Here is a 14,776-nt window from a genome sequence, read left to right as displayed (position 1 = left end):
AAACACGCAGAGGCCCCAGGAGGTCGAATGATTTAGTCAAGGTCTCATCGCCAGCCTCCGGCACACAGCCCCTGTGTAACCCCTCCCATTAGTTGCAATTTTCCCTGATTGCGTGTGTGTGTGTGTATGTGTGTGTGTGTGTGTGGGTGGGTGTGTGAAATCTTTGGCACAATGTAGAAGTTCCTAAATCTGAAAAGATCTTGTTGAGATCTTAAACTTTTTCCATTAGCATTTGAGGTTTTTATCCTAACCCAATTGACATATATTAGTTATGTTCTGGAAAATGAAAACTATAAATGAATAGCATAACAGAAAGATACCTGATGGTCACCTTGGGTGGGCCCTTCCTTCAGAGGGGAGAATTTCTCCCCCATCTGGGGCTAACAATTGCTGACTTTGAATGCACGATGGCCACAAGTATGAGCAAACATTGCTCTCATTTTCCATGAACCATCTATGGAGCTTTCCAAATTGTATCCCCTAAAAGTCTGCAGCCTGCTGGCCTCCCCGGAAGACACCAGGCCAAAAGCTTCTTTGGGGGCTGTCCTTCTTGTCTGCTTTCTCCCCCCAGCAGAGCATCCTGCCCCCAGAACTCGCCCCTAGTCTGCTCAAGGTGGTGACAGGCCTTGGCTCATGTTCGGGTCTGGGGCTGTGTCTGTGACCCAACGTCCTTCACGTGTCCGTTTCCCTACTCTTCTCACAACCCTCACCACACAGAGGCACCCTGGCACGTGTGTGGCAAGGCTTGGCCACCCCATGCATTATTTTAAATTTAACTTTTCTCTTATATCCAGTTCAACCCTGATCCTTTTGGTGACAAAAGTAGAAATAAAAAAAAGATATTCCACACTGATCATAATCACAAAATAGGTGGCCATTAATCTCTGAATGTCTGTTCAATATGCTAGAAGAATAAGAGAAAAGAAAGACAGAGAGCAGGAAGAGGAAACCAAGCTGGCAGAGAGTCCACGTAATCTGGCCAACATGACAGCTCCACAGAGTAACCACAGCAGAGCGGCTGAGAACGTGGCCTGTGGACATGAGGCCACGGACTGTGGCTCCACAGCCCATGCTCTTGGCCACTAGGCTAGGCTCCATGACCTTGGGCAAGATATTGACCCCCTCTCTGCCTCGGTTTCCTAGCCTATAAAATGAATGGATGTTGGAAATAACAGGATTGCTGTGCTGGTTAAAAGAGTTAACGTGCACCCAGAACAGTGCTGGCACCTAAGTAAGCGTGCCCGGCATGTCAGTTATCTTTACTAATGCCAGAGACAGCAGGAGAAGCTGACAAGCAGCCCTATTGCTTTCTAAATGAGTGCAAAGGTGGCCTTCACTATGGCCAGCCACCCGAGGAAGAATCGCTCCTGGACCTCCGCCTCCCACCCAGTTCTCTTAGTGACCGGGCACTCCGGGCACGCAGCTGGTACCAAACGTTCCCCAAAGGGCCCCTTGCCCTAGCGGTGAGCAGTTCTTCAGTCCGCTCTCTCCTGCTCTGGTGCCTCTGTAGGTAGCTTCTTTCAAAATCCAGAACATCCGTGGATGTATTCAACACGTCCTTATAAGTTTTCAACACGTCCTTATAAGTTTTCTCAAATTGCCGCGTAGAGTATGCCTAAGACGGGTGAGCATAACGTTCCATCTTTGAATATTATTAGCTGATCCCACTCCAGAACACGAAGCTTTTTTATCCAACGCCAAGTTTCTGACACGTCAGCGTGTCACTTCAGCAAGGATGCTAGGAGAGTTCACGCCAGGTGAAGGAGGAGTTCACTAAGCCACCTCATCTCAGCTCAAACATTTCAGAAGTTAGATACTTAAAAATGCATGTATGTTAAAGTAGAGGGGGTTTTTGAACAAAAAAAACAAAACCCGACTTACAGAAGCTTCTTGTTGATCAGTTAGCAATATGTCTACAGAGTGAGCGATCTGTGGTCCTAAGCTTCCTGCGGTCCAGGCACGAGGGACGTGCTTGATCAGCCACTGCTGGAGGACTCTGCCGGGGTGGCAGCCCCCGTGCTGGTGGTGGCTTTATAACTCTTAACTTGGAGTGAATTGCTCTGATTTTTCAGACCATGTTCCACCCGGTGTCCTGTGGCAGTTTGGTGTGAATGATCTTGTCCAACTCTCCGTGTACTGTCAGTGTCACACGAAGGTTGCCCACAGCCCCCTTGAGTAATTTCAGGGTGCGACAGACAGATACGCGTGGCCCGTGCTGGCCAGCAAGCAACAGTGCAGGGGAAGGCGCACACCCATGGCCACGGTAACCAGATTGCGTTTTCTTGTCCTCCAGAGCTGGGCGAGATTAAAAATGTCACCACCACGCAGCCTTCCCTGGAGCTGGACGGGCTGGAGAAATATACCAACTACAGCATCCAGGTGTTGGCCTTCACCCGTGCCGGAGATGGCGTCAGAAGTGAGCAGATCTTTACCAGGACCAAAGAGGATGGTGAGAAATGGGGCGGGTGTGGATGGCACGCTCAGTTCCTGTCTGAAACACATGGGACATGTGAGGCTGCCAAGTGGCAGCGTTCCCGGGCTGAAGTTATTGTTGGGAAGGCCAGTCAGGGAGCTTGCCATTAATTTGTCAGCCTTGACTTTGCTCTTTGTAAACCTTTTGCTGCCCTCCCAAAATATCCCAGTGCAATTCAGACCGTCAACTCCCTGTCACCTATGTTTGATTTATCCATTGACTCTCTCTTCCCCTATAATTTTTCTTCTTTCTTTTTTTTTTTTTTCGTTTTTTGGCCAAGTGTTATTTTAAACAAAAATGCCTTGTATCCCAGAGCTGCAATACTTGCCTGTTTTTGTATCCTGTTAGAAAGATTTTAGTGACTCTTTAGCTATTAGTGTAAGCTTTGATTGTTTCCATCCTTCCACTTGACAATTATGTAACAGTCTGCGTCATATTGTTCTGTGCCAGCTTTAGAATCTCTTTAGAATAAGCCCTTAAATTGACAGAATCATGTTAATTTTTTTTAATTTCTTGGAAGAATTCATTATGTTTTAGTAAAATTTTAATTCATGGAGCATTTTGGTTCGGACCATTAATTCTTGCCGTTCCATGCAATTTGGACTTGGTTATGTGACTATTTCCCAAACCTACGAAAACTACATGGCAAATAATTTTTTGTCTTGTTTTAAGGGAAACTCTGAGGGGCCATATCCAAACCTGTTTGAAGAACAGTGTAAGTTCTAACAAATATTACAGCAATAGTAGAAAAAGCAGTCTCCACCTTAACAAAGGAAGAAACAACTGAGGTCAAATTGGTACCCCTGTAGAACCCTGCAAATCAGAGCATAGAATTCTACCAGAGATGGGGCTGAGATGAGACACCAGAATACCCAAGTTCTGTGCTGATTTTGGCTTCGTAGTTTATTCTTCTTGCCAGGGCTCTGTTTCCCAGGAAGCTGGGCAGGGTGGGAGTGGGAAAGCTGTGAGCCATTGCTCGTGACCTCTCATGTATTGCAGGTTTGATGTCTATGCAAACTCCTTCACTACACAGAATATCAAACATTCTGTGGTTCCACCCCGTATCTGTCCTGCAGAAGCAAAGCTAGGAACTCATTCCCAGAGGCCTAATAGACTTTTCTCTTCAGCCTTTCTATTCGCTAACTACATTTCCCTGACATTCACCACATGCCATCTTCCACCTCACTCTTTGCTCTCACCTCAGCAAACCAGGCCCTGCTCCCCGAAGCAATCCAGTCCATCCACCTTCACAGGTTATTTTCACTGTCTCTCTAGCCCCTCTTGCATCACAGGGCCTGCACACCGATTCATCCTCTTAGAATTAGTCATTCTAGAACATTCTAATTCTTCCCAGGCATGTGCAAGTGTCAGCCAATTCTGTTCAAAGAAATTGAGTTATTTAGGGAAATCTAAGGTCAAAATGCAGTGCCGTTAGGAAGTCACACGTTAACAGAGAGATCTACAAAGCTATGTCCTGAGGGAAGATGGCCATAATTTAATTTTTAAAAATGTAATAGACAAAGAGCCTTGTCTCGATGCTGGCTCTGTCACCTGCTGCCCTTGGAACTTTGGGCACCTTATCTAACCTCCTCTAAACTGAACTCACCTACAAAATTGACAGAATGATCAGACTGCACCAGAATTAAGATATAAAAAGTCAAGTGATGTGTGCAAACACCTAGCTTGACACAAAGTGGGAAGTTTCTTGACACTAGACATTTGATTATTTGATCTCCACTCCTTCAGAGCGGGGGTGGAACATTCTTTTGCATTGCTAAGCAATAACACAAATGTCACTGGAATTATTACTTAAAGAGCAAATTGATCAGCGACATAAATTTTGACACCTGCATTTTTCAGAAGAATGTACAGAAATCCAATAAGAAGGAAAGGTTGTCTACAGCTCCTTATTGACAGGCAATTTTGGATCAATTTTTAATTAATCCTCCAGTTTTAGAAATCATAGAGTTCTGTCTCAAAACTTGACCCTAAGACCCAAAGTCTAATTTTTCAATCAGTTGTTCTCTGCTTTCCTATCTGGTGCTGACAGTATGAGGAGATGTGATTGATTGTGGAAGGTCCTGCCTTGGGTCCACCACTTACCCCAGAGAGGAGCTGAAGAATTCCACTTGTGCTGTCTGTGGGACAGACTGATGCAGACCTGAATGTCAGTGTTTCCTTGGGCTAGATCATCAGCATTTTCACAAAGCAGCAGAGCAGAGGTTAGATGGAAGGAGAGAAAAACTGGTATAATAATCAGCTTATCTCCCACATTTATTAATTTAGAAATGATAAAGAATTGTGCCAACCACCTTTATAGACTCATTACCTAATATAAATAGGCGTTTATAGAACTGAATGCAGCTTTGTATCTGATTGAAAGGGACAAAGGCTAATTATCACAGAAGGATCTAGATTCTGTTTATACTTGTACTGTGGGGTCTCATAGTTTTGAAGTTTGGATTACACTGCCAAATTCCATTGAATTATGTAAAAATGTGCACAAAATTCCAGTAAAATAATGATTGCTAATATTTATTTAACAATTTTCAATAAGTCACTATTCTAGGCACAGGCTGAAGTTTCAGTGTTTGTTGATGTTCTCACAAGAAATATTTACACATTTACAACAAAGATTCACTTCGGTCCTCTATGCCTAACACATTTCTTCAACAAGGGCCCTTAACCTCTCAGGGTCAGGGGGCCTGGAGTTTTAAATTGTATTGTGAGGTCACTGATCATCTTAAAAAGGAAAAATTTATAGTTGCTAGTAAAAAAGACAAAAATAGAATAAAATAATAAATAAATAAAAGTAGATTAAATGAATAGAATTGAAAAATAAAACAGACAAAAAGTTTACTTCTATAGGGTATAATTTGCAACTGAAATATTTTTTTAGAGAATATTTTTTTGTGCCTCAAGTAGTTTCTCCACCTCTGTGAGGATTCTTGGGCCAATAGATGCATTCTTAGATCCATGGACATAGTCTTGGGTCCGTAAACATATTCTCAGATGCATAAACATTGTCTCTGGTCCATGGACGTATTCTGGGGGTCGGTGAGAATTGCTCAGGTTTCAGAGTCTCTTCCCAGGACTGCTGGATCAATGAGAACTTGTACCTTTATTATGCTGCAAGAACACAAACAATTATTTGCTGACCTGGCTTTCTGTTTTTGAACAGAAGACAACTAATTCTGAATTCTAAACCATTTGTGAAACCCTAGTACCGTTTTATTTGCTGAGACTGTAATCTGAGCAAAGCCGTGGGGAACAAGAACACAAACATAACGTAATCTATTAATTTTCCAATTGTATTTTCGTCCTACAGGCATAAAGTAGATTCAGCCCTCATCCTTTCTGCAAAAGTAAACATACCATACGTGTAAATAGAGATGGTTATATTCTATTTAAACATTTACTGAGTGCTTCCCTAATGTACATAACTCTGTAAGGCCTTATGTGGGCAGAAGGCCAGCCGGAGGCGTAACGTGATCTTTGCTGCCTGCCCCCGGGAATTAACAATCTCTTTGGCACAACATGTCAAAGTAGAGCTAAGAGTGAGTGACAAATAAACAGACACCAGGACATCTCTGGCCACCCATAGCTTGAGCCATACATTCTCTTGAAGGCATGGATGGTGTGTCATCAGGTGACTGTGTAACCACACCTCGGTATACCTTAAAGCGATGGACTCTGTGTGTGTGTGTGTGTGTGTGTGTGTGTGTGTGTCTATTAGCCTAACCACCAGCAGTGCTGTCCCTCAGTAGACACTGAAGACACGTGAGGATCTGCCAACCAATTAGCCAATATCAGTGCTGCTTGGGATTCCAGAGTCCCGTAGCATACGGCAGTGTTATGTCACGCTCTGTGCAGGAACAGGTACGCTAGCAGCACGACAGACCACGATGCCCTAGAAGGCGTTTGACCATATGGATTTCAAAGCTCCCTCCACTACAGTGGTTCTCATACAGGTTCCTATGAAGTCCAAGGGCCCCTGGGTGGGCCTCAGAGGTGCCCAGTGGTAAGCGAGAGGCCCAGTGGGGGCTCCATGCTCCCTGCTCTGCTTCAAGAAGAGCCACTCCACTTGTACTGTGTTATCTGTTGGTTTCCCACATGATACTTCACTGAAAGGATTTGTCTACTTTAAAGGGTGTCTGGAAACCATTGCTCTGGTGAGAGCAAAGGCCGGAAATATATGAGTCTTGTGCAAATAGGAAGAGAGAAGGGACTCGCGTGCATTGTTTGGCCATGAACAGTGTCGATTGTGGATGTGTGCATCCAATGTCATGTCATCTGCTCGTGGCTCAGAGATGCCACTGTAGAGTTTGGGGCTCAGGCGGATCTGGCTACCACGGTGGACCACATGTACGTATGCACACGTGCACACACACTCACACACACAGTGAACACATATACCACACCCCTCCTCCCCACACACACACCACACATGCACAATCACACCGCATGTGGACATTCTCACACACCACACATGCACAATCACACCGCATGTGGACATTCTCACACACCACACACAGAGGCACGCGCGCCACACAAACCACACACCTGAACACCACCAACACATACACACACCACATATACACACCACACACACACACACACACAAACCTACCTTTGGCTGATCACCAAACCAGAAAAATGATGGTGACAAAAATGAAGCTGACTGAAGTGTCTGTGTGGGTACTTAGACTTCTGTCATCCTTCAAACCAAGGCAATATTTCTCAGAACGCTGACGTTGATGTTTTACATTGTTACATTATCAGAGGGCTTAACTGTATAAATTCATTTTCTATGATGTATAACAAATTACCATAAACTTAGCACCTTAAAACAATTCAGATTTATTATCTCACTGTGTCCTTGGGTCAGAGGTCCGGGGACGGGTTAGCTGGAGTCTCACCAACTGAGATCAAGGTGTTGGCTGGGGCTATGGTTTCTTCTGAGATCAGGTCCTCTCCCAAGCTCGCTGGTTGCTGGCAGGATCCAGTTCCTTGCGGTTGTGGGGCTGACACTGTCTCCCCAGCTCTGAGGCCACCCACTCTCCCCGTCATCTGGTCCCTTCCCAGCATGGCACTTTGCTTCTTCATGGCCAATGGGAGAGAGTCTCTGACTTCAGATCTCTCTGACTTCTTCCATCTCTGACCTCTAGACCCTCTTTTAAGGGGCTCATTTGATTAGGTCAGGCCCACCCAGGATATTGTCCTTTTGATTTGCTTAAAGTGGACTTATTAGGACTTTAATTATGTCTACAAAATCTCTTCACCTTTATCACATACTATAATCTGACCATGGGAGTGATCTGTCCACCATAGTGACAAGTACCACCCATATTTGAGGGATGAAGTTATACAGGTATCTACGTCACAGGTCAAGAATCTTGGGCACCATCTTAGAATTCTGTCTCCCACACTTTAGTTGATGAAATCATTTTTCCATTCTCTTGTACTGAGGATCTAGCATGTTCCAGATACTAGTCTGGGTACTGGAGACACAGCAGAGAACAGGATGGGCATGGCAGGGCTTGTAGGCTGCTGTGGGAGACAGATGTTTATCAATCACTCCTGAGTGGATAGTGACAAGCGCTATGAAGGAGAAGAGTCTTGAGAGAACATGGGAGCCCTGACCTAACCTAGGCTACTGGTCAGAGAAGACTTTCTCAAGGAAGTGATATTTAGCAGAACCTGAGAAATGAGTAAGAGTTGCCAAGGAAAAGGTGGAGGATGGGAAAAATTTCAGACAAAAAGAACCCAAAGCCCTAGATCAGCGTGTGTCAAGGGCCTGGGGTGGGAGAAGTGTACCACTTCCAAGGACCTAAAAAGGGGTCCAATGTTGTAGGACAACATCAACTCAGGAGGAGAGCCCAAACACTGACCTGGCATGTCCACGAGGAGGTCACACCAACCTTACACATTCACTGAGGAGGAGGGGGCTGGGAAGAGAATTCTTGGTTCTGGCTCTTGCAACCAAGGAGAGGGCTGTGCCATTTCCTGAAATGGAGGACAGGAGGAGGGCAGCCTTGGGAGAGAAGATGGTGAGCCCAGTTTTGGACATGGTCGGTCTACAGTGCCTATGAGTCAGAGTGGTGATGCCAGTGGCTATTATGTATGTGAGAAATAAGAGCATCTGCAGCTCAGAAGGTGGGTCTGGGCAAATGGGGAGAATGTAGAGGAGATGGTCCCCTGGAGCTGTGCTCTGTACTTCAACAATCAAATCTGGAGTCAGAAATTCACTCAACACTGGCCAGGACTTTGTGAAAAATTCCCAGGCTTGCCTATACCTTCATAAGAAAAAGCAGATTACCAAAATGTAATCTGATGACTAGAAAGGTTTTAAGAAAACGTGTCCCGAACAGACTGTCCTACTCCACCTCTGTCTTCTGCAACTCTCAACGTTCGGTGTTTATTATTCAACACTGAGTCACAAAGTAAAGGCTAGTATCCTTTAGTGATGTGTAATGTAAGGAAATGATGACGGTTATTACCAACGATAGCTGGAATTTATTTAGTGCTCACTGTATGCAGAATTCCATATAAATTCTTTACTCGAATTCTCTCTCATAATCCTACCAGTAAAGCCATAAATAGGTATAATTATTCTCCGCACTTCACAGATGAGGAAGCTAAGGCTTATCAGAGAAGTCAATGAACTTTCTCAGGACCAAGAACTATGTGGTAGAGGTGGACAAGCCAGCGTGGGGCTGCTGGACCCATGTCTTTAACCATTGTGGTATAATCCAAACCTGAACTAAAATTTTAAATTCTATCTCTTAAAGTATTGGCTCAGCAATCCAGAAAGCTTTGCCAGAATGTCTTGTTCCTCAGTTTCTATATAGTTATTATTTTTTTGTACAAAATTCTGATAACCATGTAAGGAAAGACTGAATCAGATAGATCATAAGTCAGTGTATGGGGAGCCAGGTGGGGGTTTAGGTGGTAAGTTCAGTAAAAGCCCTTTGAACTGATGCGATCAAGACAAGTTAACGGAAATAGTCAGCTAAAACAAGGAATCAATAAACTTTACCGTGACCAAGAAACATTGTATTTTAACTTAAAATATATAAATATAGATTTATTCTCTAATCGTTCTCTAATCAAATGATCCAGGCTCAGTTCTTTAATTTTTGGTGAAGAGATTAGAGTCCTAGGTCATCTTGTATTCCATGAACCATTCATCATGGATCATCTGCAATTTCCATTTAAGTTTCTTGATAATGGCATAAAAGCAAGTTGCCAATTGCCAACAATCTGTTTCCTTGAAATTTCTTTGGGTTTGTCTTGATTTTTGCCATGTGTCCCATTCTTCTCAATTGTCTTGCCCCAAACCTAATTGAACCTCTTTTTGAAAAAAATTACCTTTAAGAAAGCTTTTCCAAAGAAGTCCCATTAATTGTCGTAGAAACAGCTTGCTTTTGCACTAATATTTCATTGGTTGACATAATTAATTAAATTGCATTTCCATGACAAGCATGATTGTCACAAACAGGGGGAACACATACATGACTGACTCCGGTTAAGCAGTCACTCAAGTGGTTGTTGCCCAAGTACTTTGGCTCCTAGAGAGAAGCTGGCCAGAGGGAGTGCTCAGCATGGTAGATGCCGGCCAGGGAGTTGCTTTCCGGAAGGAATGGAGAGTGCTGGCTAAGCTGGAGTGCTCACTGGGATGGAACTATTAAGTCAATGTCCACTCCATCCTTGGTGTTCAGAAGGAGCCCTTGAGGCTCTGAATCAGGTGATGAATTTGTGGATGTCTTGGCTCTTGCCCTCACCTATAGGAAACCTAAGCACATATGCCCTCCGTCCTCAGGACAACATTGCCTTGTTCCCAAGGACTTACTGATCCAGGCTTCATCACTTGGGTGTGTTCCCTTTTCTAGACCTTCTGCTGTCAGCAGCACTCGCCAAAAACTGATCCCAAGATTTTATGTTTTCGAATGGTGGCGGTGTCCCACCCCAAGTTAACTCTCACTGGAGTTGTTGGTTTTGTCGTTTTGAACTAGAAGAGTCAAGGTGACAATTATGAGACACACACTCAACTCCAGAGGTACTTACTGAGCAATTATGTTGTTGTTGGAGCAGGAAGAGACTCAAAGATTCCTCCAGGGGCTCACAAGGGATGTATATTAGTTTGAATGTCAAAACCTACATCAAGGCAGGGACCACTCTCCACATGGACAGTTAGACCAGTGAGGAACAAGCAAGATCCTTGAGGCTTTCCTCGTAGCAATATGAATGCTCTTTCCTCTTCTCCCTGTGTCCTGTCCACCCCACCGCATCCTCCTTCTTCAACTTGGAAAACAAAAGGATGGGGAGTGGGATGTGCATTCAATCTCTCTCCCAAATTATGCTTAATATCCTTAGCACCGTTCTCTGCCTTCTTAGATGGTTTACAGAGGCGAGTTTGTTCTCTATACGAACTGTGAATCTTTGACAAAAAATCCAGACTCATGCAAAATGTTTCTGTACCTCTCCTGACCCAAAAGAGTCACTATTAAAAAGTGGTTTGGGGCCGGCCCCATGGCACAGCGGTTAAGTTCACACGTTCCGTTTCAGAGGCCCGGGGTTCGCCGGCTCGGATCCCGGGTGCAGATCTACACACCGCTTGGCAAGCCATGCCATGGCAGGCATCCCACATATACAGTAGAAGAGGATGGGCACAGATGTAGCTCAGGGCCAATTTTCCTCAGCAAAACAAAGAGCATTGGTAACAGATGTTAGCTCAGGACTAATGTTCCTCAAAGAAAAGAAAAAAAAAAATGTTTTGGGCAAGGATGAATGATCTCTGATGACTGAGGTAGTTCGCCCTCATTCCTCTCTAACTCAGGAGGCGAGATGTACATCCCCAGCCTGTTCAAAGCCAAACACGGTAGCAGAAACAAGAATGACCCAGAAACTAAATTCTCCCGCTGTTCAGAGGCAAGAAATCAGCTGGGACTGAAATGAGTAGGGAAGGCTCCCAGGAAAACAGGCACTTGAACTGATTGTTCTAGTTCTGTTAAAGAAACAATTCTTCATGACACTCATTAAAGAACGATAAGGCAGACTTTATTCAGGGCAACTATCGCAAGGTGTAGGTGTAGGTGTAGCTGTAGGGTCTGCCGCAATGGGGTTTTGCAGTAGAGGAGACAGAGTGGGCTCATCACTGAATACAAGTGAAAGTGGGAATTTATAGCCGAGGAGTAGAAGGGAAGGGGCGGGGATATTGGATGGAGAATTACTAAGAGGAAACATGAGGGATAAGGGGCGTTCTGACTAAATCCGTCTAACAGGATTCTCGCTGAAGGCAGGCTCGGATGATCAGATATTACCTTGGGGATGGTGGAGAATGAGGACTGATCAGATATCAAGGGTGATGAGACACTGAGGGGCTTCTGGCTGAACTGGCTTAGATTCTTGCTAAAACGGGGCTCTCAGAGGACCTGCCCAAGGACAGGGCTTAGTGGGGCTCAGAGGCCATCGGTCAGAGAGAGGCTGCCAGTTCCTAGGGCTGCTGTTACAGTACCACAGAGAGGGGGCTTCAGCAACAGAAATGTATTGTCTCACGGTTCTGGAGGCCAGAAGTCCAAAATCAAGGTGTGGGCAGAGTTGGTGCCCTCTGAGGACTGTGAGGAGAGAATCTGTCCCGGGCCTCTCTCCTTGGCTTGTAGACGGATCTTCTCCCTGTGTCCTTGCACCATCTTCCCTCTACGCATGTCTCTGACTCCAAATTTCCCGTTATTTTGTAAGGACACCAGCCATGTTGGACTAGGACCCACGCTGATGACCTCACTTTAACTTGCTTTCCTCTGTCAAGACTCTGTATCCAAATAAGGTCACATTCTGAGATGCTAGGGATTAGGGCTTCAACATAGGGATTTTGAGCCTGGGTCCAACTGGAAGAGGGGGTCGTGCTGGGCAGAGTGGACCTGAGCACTGTGTGGAAGCTGCATTTTTGTGACTAAACACTTGCCTCTTCTAGTTCCAGGTCCTCCCGCGGGAGTCAAGGCAGCTGCGGCCTCCGCCTCCACGGTCTTCGTGTCCTGGCTCCCCCCTCTCAAGCTGAACGGCATCATCAGAAAGTACACGGTGTTCTGCTCCCACCCCTATCCCACAGTAAGTTGGTGAATAACCAGGTGCCTTGCCGGCGTGTTCCAGGAACAAGCTACCAGACGCATTTGGGCCAGTTTCGTTCCTTCCTTTCCCACCTACTTGGGTCTTTCCAGTGGTTTTTACTTTTCCCCCGTTGTCTTCACATACAAAGAAACATCCTCATTTGCACCTCATTTGAAAATATACGTCGGAATCATTAAAGGGGACACAATTGTCTGGAATTATTGTTTCTATTTGGCGAGTTCGTACAAAACTGCCAGCCAGCGTATCAAAATCCAACCCCTGAGGATTTAATTGTGCCTTAATTGATTGTCAGTGGACATCACCTACTGATTTTTCTGTTGGACTCATCATTCAAGTCACTTCGTGCCTTCTCTGTCTCCCTTTCTTCCTCCCTCCCTCCTCTGCTCCCACCTCCAGCCCATCCTCCCTCTCTGCCCCATCCCCCCACTGAGAAAGAGCAGCTGGCAAAGCCCTGTTCTAGACTTAAAGTCTGAGGGACTTTAATGAGCATCTATGACCCTTACAATAGTCAGCTTAGTTCATTGTGAAGGAAATAAAAGTTAGAGTACTTAATATTTCAAAGTGTTTATCACTCATGTTATTACTACTAAATAGCAACATAGAGTTAAGCTATTTCTCAGACCAGATACAAAAGCATATGAAAAAGGGAAATTTAGAGAAAAGAAAGGAAACATAGTTCATCAAAATTTACGACGTCTTCATAGAAACTGTATGACATCCTCTGAGGTAGACACTGTGTCCAAGCCATCTTTTAGCTCCCAGTCCCCGGTATAGAACTTGACGTGTGTAGTCACTCAGTAAGTTTTTTTGGAGTGAATACAGAATTAATTTTGCTTTCATTGTGGTAAAATACACATAATGAAATTTACCATTTTAGCATACAGTTCAGTGGCATGAAGGACACCCACACTGTTGGGCAACCTTCACCACCATCCGTCTCCAGAACTCTTCATCTTCCTCCAACTGAAGCTCTGTCCTCAATAAACACTAACTCCTCGTTCTCCTCCCCCAGCCCCTGGCAGCCACCATTCCACTTTCTGTCTCTATGAATTCAACTACTCTAGGTACCTGATACAAGTAGAATCATACAGTGTTGTCCTCATTTTTTTTTTTTTTTTTTTGATGAGGAAGATTGGCCCTGAGCTAACATCTGTTTCCAATCCTCCTCTTTTTGCTCGAGGAAGATAGGTCCTAAGCTAACATCTATGCCAGTCCTCTTCTATTTTGTATATGGGACACTGCCATAGCATGGCTTGATGAGCAGTGAATAGGTCCACACCCAAGACCCAAACCCATGAACCCCAAGCTACTGAAGTGTAGTGCATAAACTTAACCACTACACCAATGGGACAGCCCCACAGTGTTTGTCCTTTAGTGACTGGCTTATTTCACTCAGCATAATGTCTTTCAAGGTTCATCCATACTCTGGCATGTGTCAGAATGTCCTTCTTTTTTAGGGCTGAATAATATTTTTGAACTAATTTACTAGTTAATCTTTCAACTAAATTGATACAATTTCCCAGGTCTAGAGTCTGTAGGGGACCCCAAGACCCTGTGGCTCCCCAGACAGTCAGCATGATTAACCATGGGGAGACAACGGAGAGCGTGTGTGCAGCTCACAGAGGTCGGTCCGTCTCTCTGCTGAAAAATATCAAGTTGTATGTCCCTCTGTGTCTATGTCAACAGCCGCACCTCTGCAGTCGAAGTAGATTTAAATGTCAAATGGTCAGAGTTGGGTTCCAGGACTTTTTTATGGGTTCCTTATTTGGTTTCAAATATGCTGTTATTCTCACGGGGTGGATTCTACCGTCAAAGCCCAGTGATGCAAGGCAGTATAGATGCTGAGATGAAAAGCTAGGAAATTCTGTTCCTCTGCTTGGAGAGGCAAGCCAGTGCTCCCCTGTGTCATCTCTGATTCTCTCACTACCCTAATGTAGCACTGTGTTTACCAAAGAAAGACCAGATTATTCCCGAAGTAAAGAGAACCCGTATTCCACCAGAATGTGGAGTGCTTCTTGTTGCTCTTCGTGCCATCATTCAGCTATCTATTTGCTAAACGATTCACCTTTGCTATTTTGAGTCCAACAAGCCAGAGAGAGACCAGCAGGGTACAGAGAACTCCAGCAGCTCGCTCTCATTCTGCCTTCCCAATCGAGTCTTTATCTCTAAACTAAA

At 44.8% G+C, this 14,776-nt stretch overlaps 1 protein-coding gene across 7 annotated transcripts in view; it reads left to right on the top strand.

Annotated features, from left to right (window-relative positions):
* DSCAM (DS cell adhesion molecule) overlaps positions 1-14,776 on the top strand; it is a 690,516-nt gene that overhangs the window by 595,055 nt on the left and 80,685 nt on the right. For all 7 annotated transcript variants that reach the window (XR_011433076.1, XR_011433077.1, XM_023630201.2 and 4 more), the window contains 2 exons: positions 2,294-2,449; positions 12,447-12,580. Coding sequence is in view for 5 of the 7 variants with exons in the window: in XM_023630201.2 (XP_023485969.2) it covers positions 2,294-2,449; positions 12,447-12,580 (290 nt within the window). In the remaining 2 variants the exon portion in view is untranslated. Of the gene's footprint in view, positions 1-2,293; positions 2,450-12,446; positions 12,581-14,776 lie in introns of those variants that run through there.

The sequence above is a fragment of the Equus caballus genome, chromosome 26 (genome assembly GCF_041296265.1).
Source record: "Equus caballus isolate H_3958 breed thoroughbred chromosome 26, TB-T2T, whole genome shotgun sequence".
In the NCBI taxonomy this organism is placed as follows: domain Eukaryota; kingdom Metazoa; phylum Chordata; class Mammalia; order Perissodactyla; family Equidae; genus Equus; species Equus caballus.
Note: the sequence above shows the minus strand (reverse complement) of the source record. Positions and strands in the feature narration are given on the sequence as shown.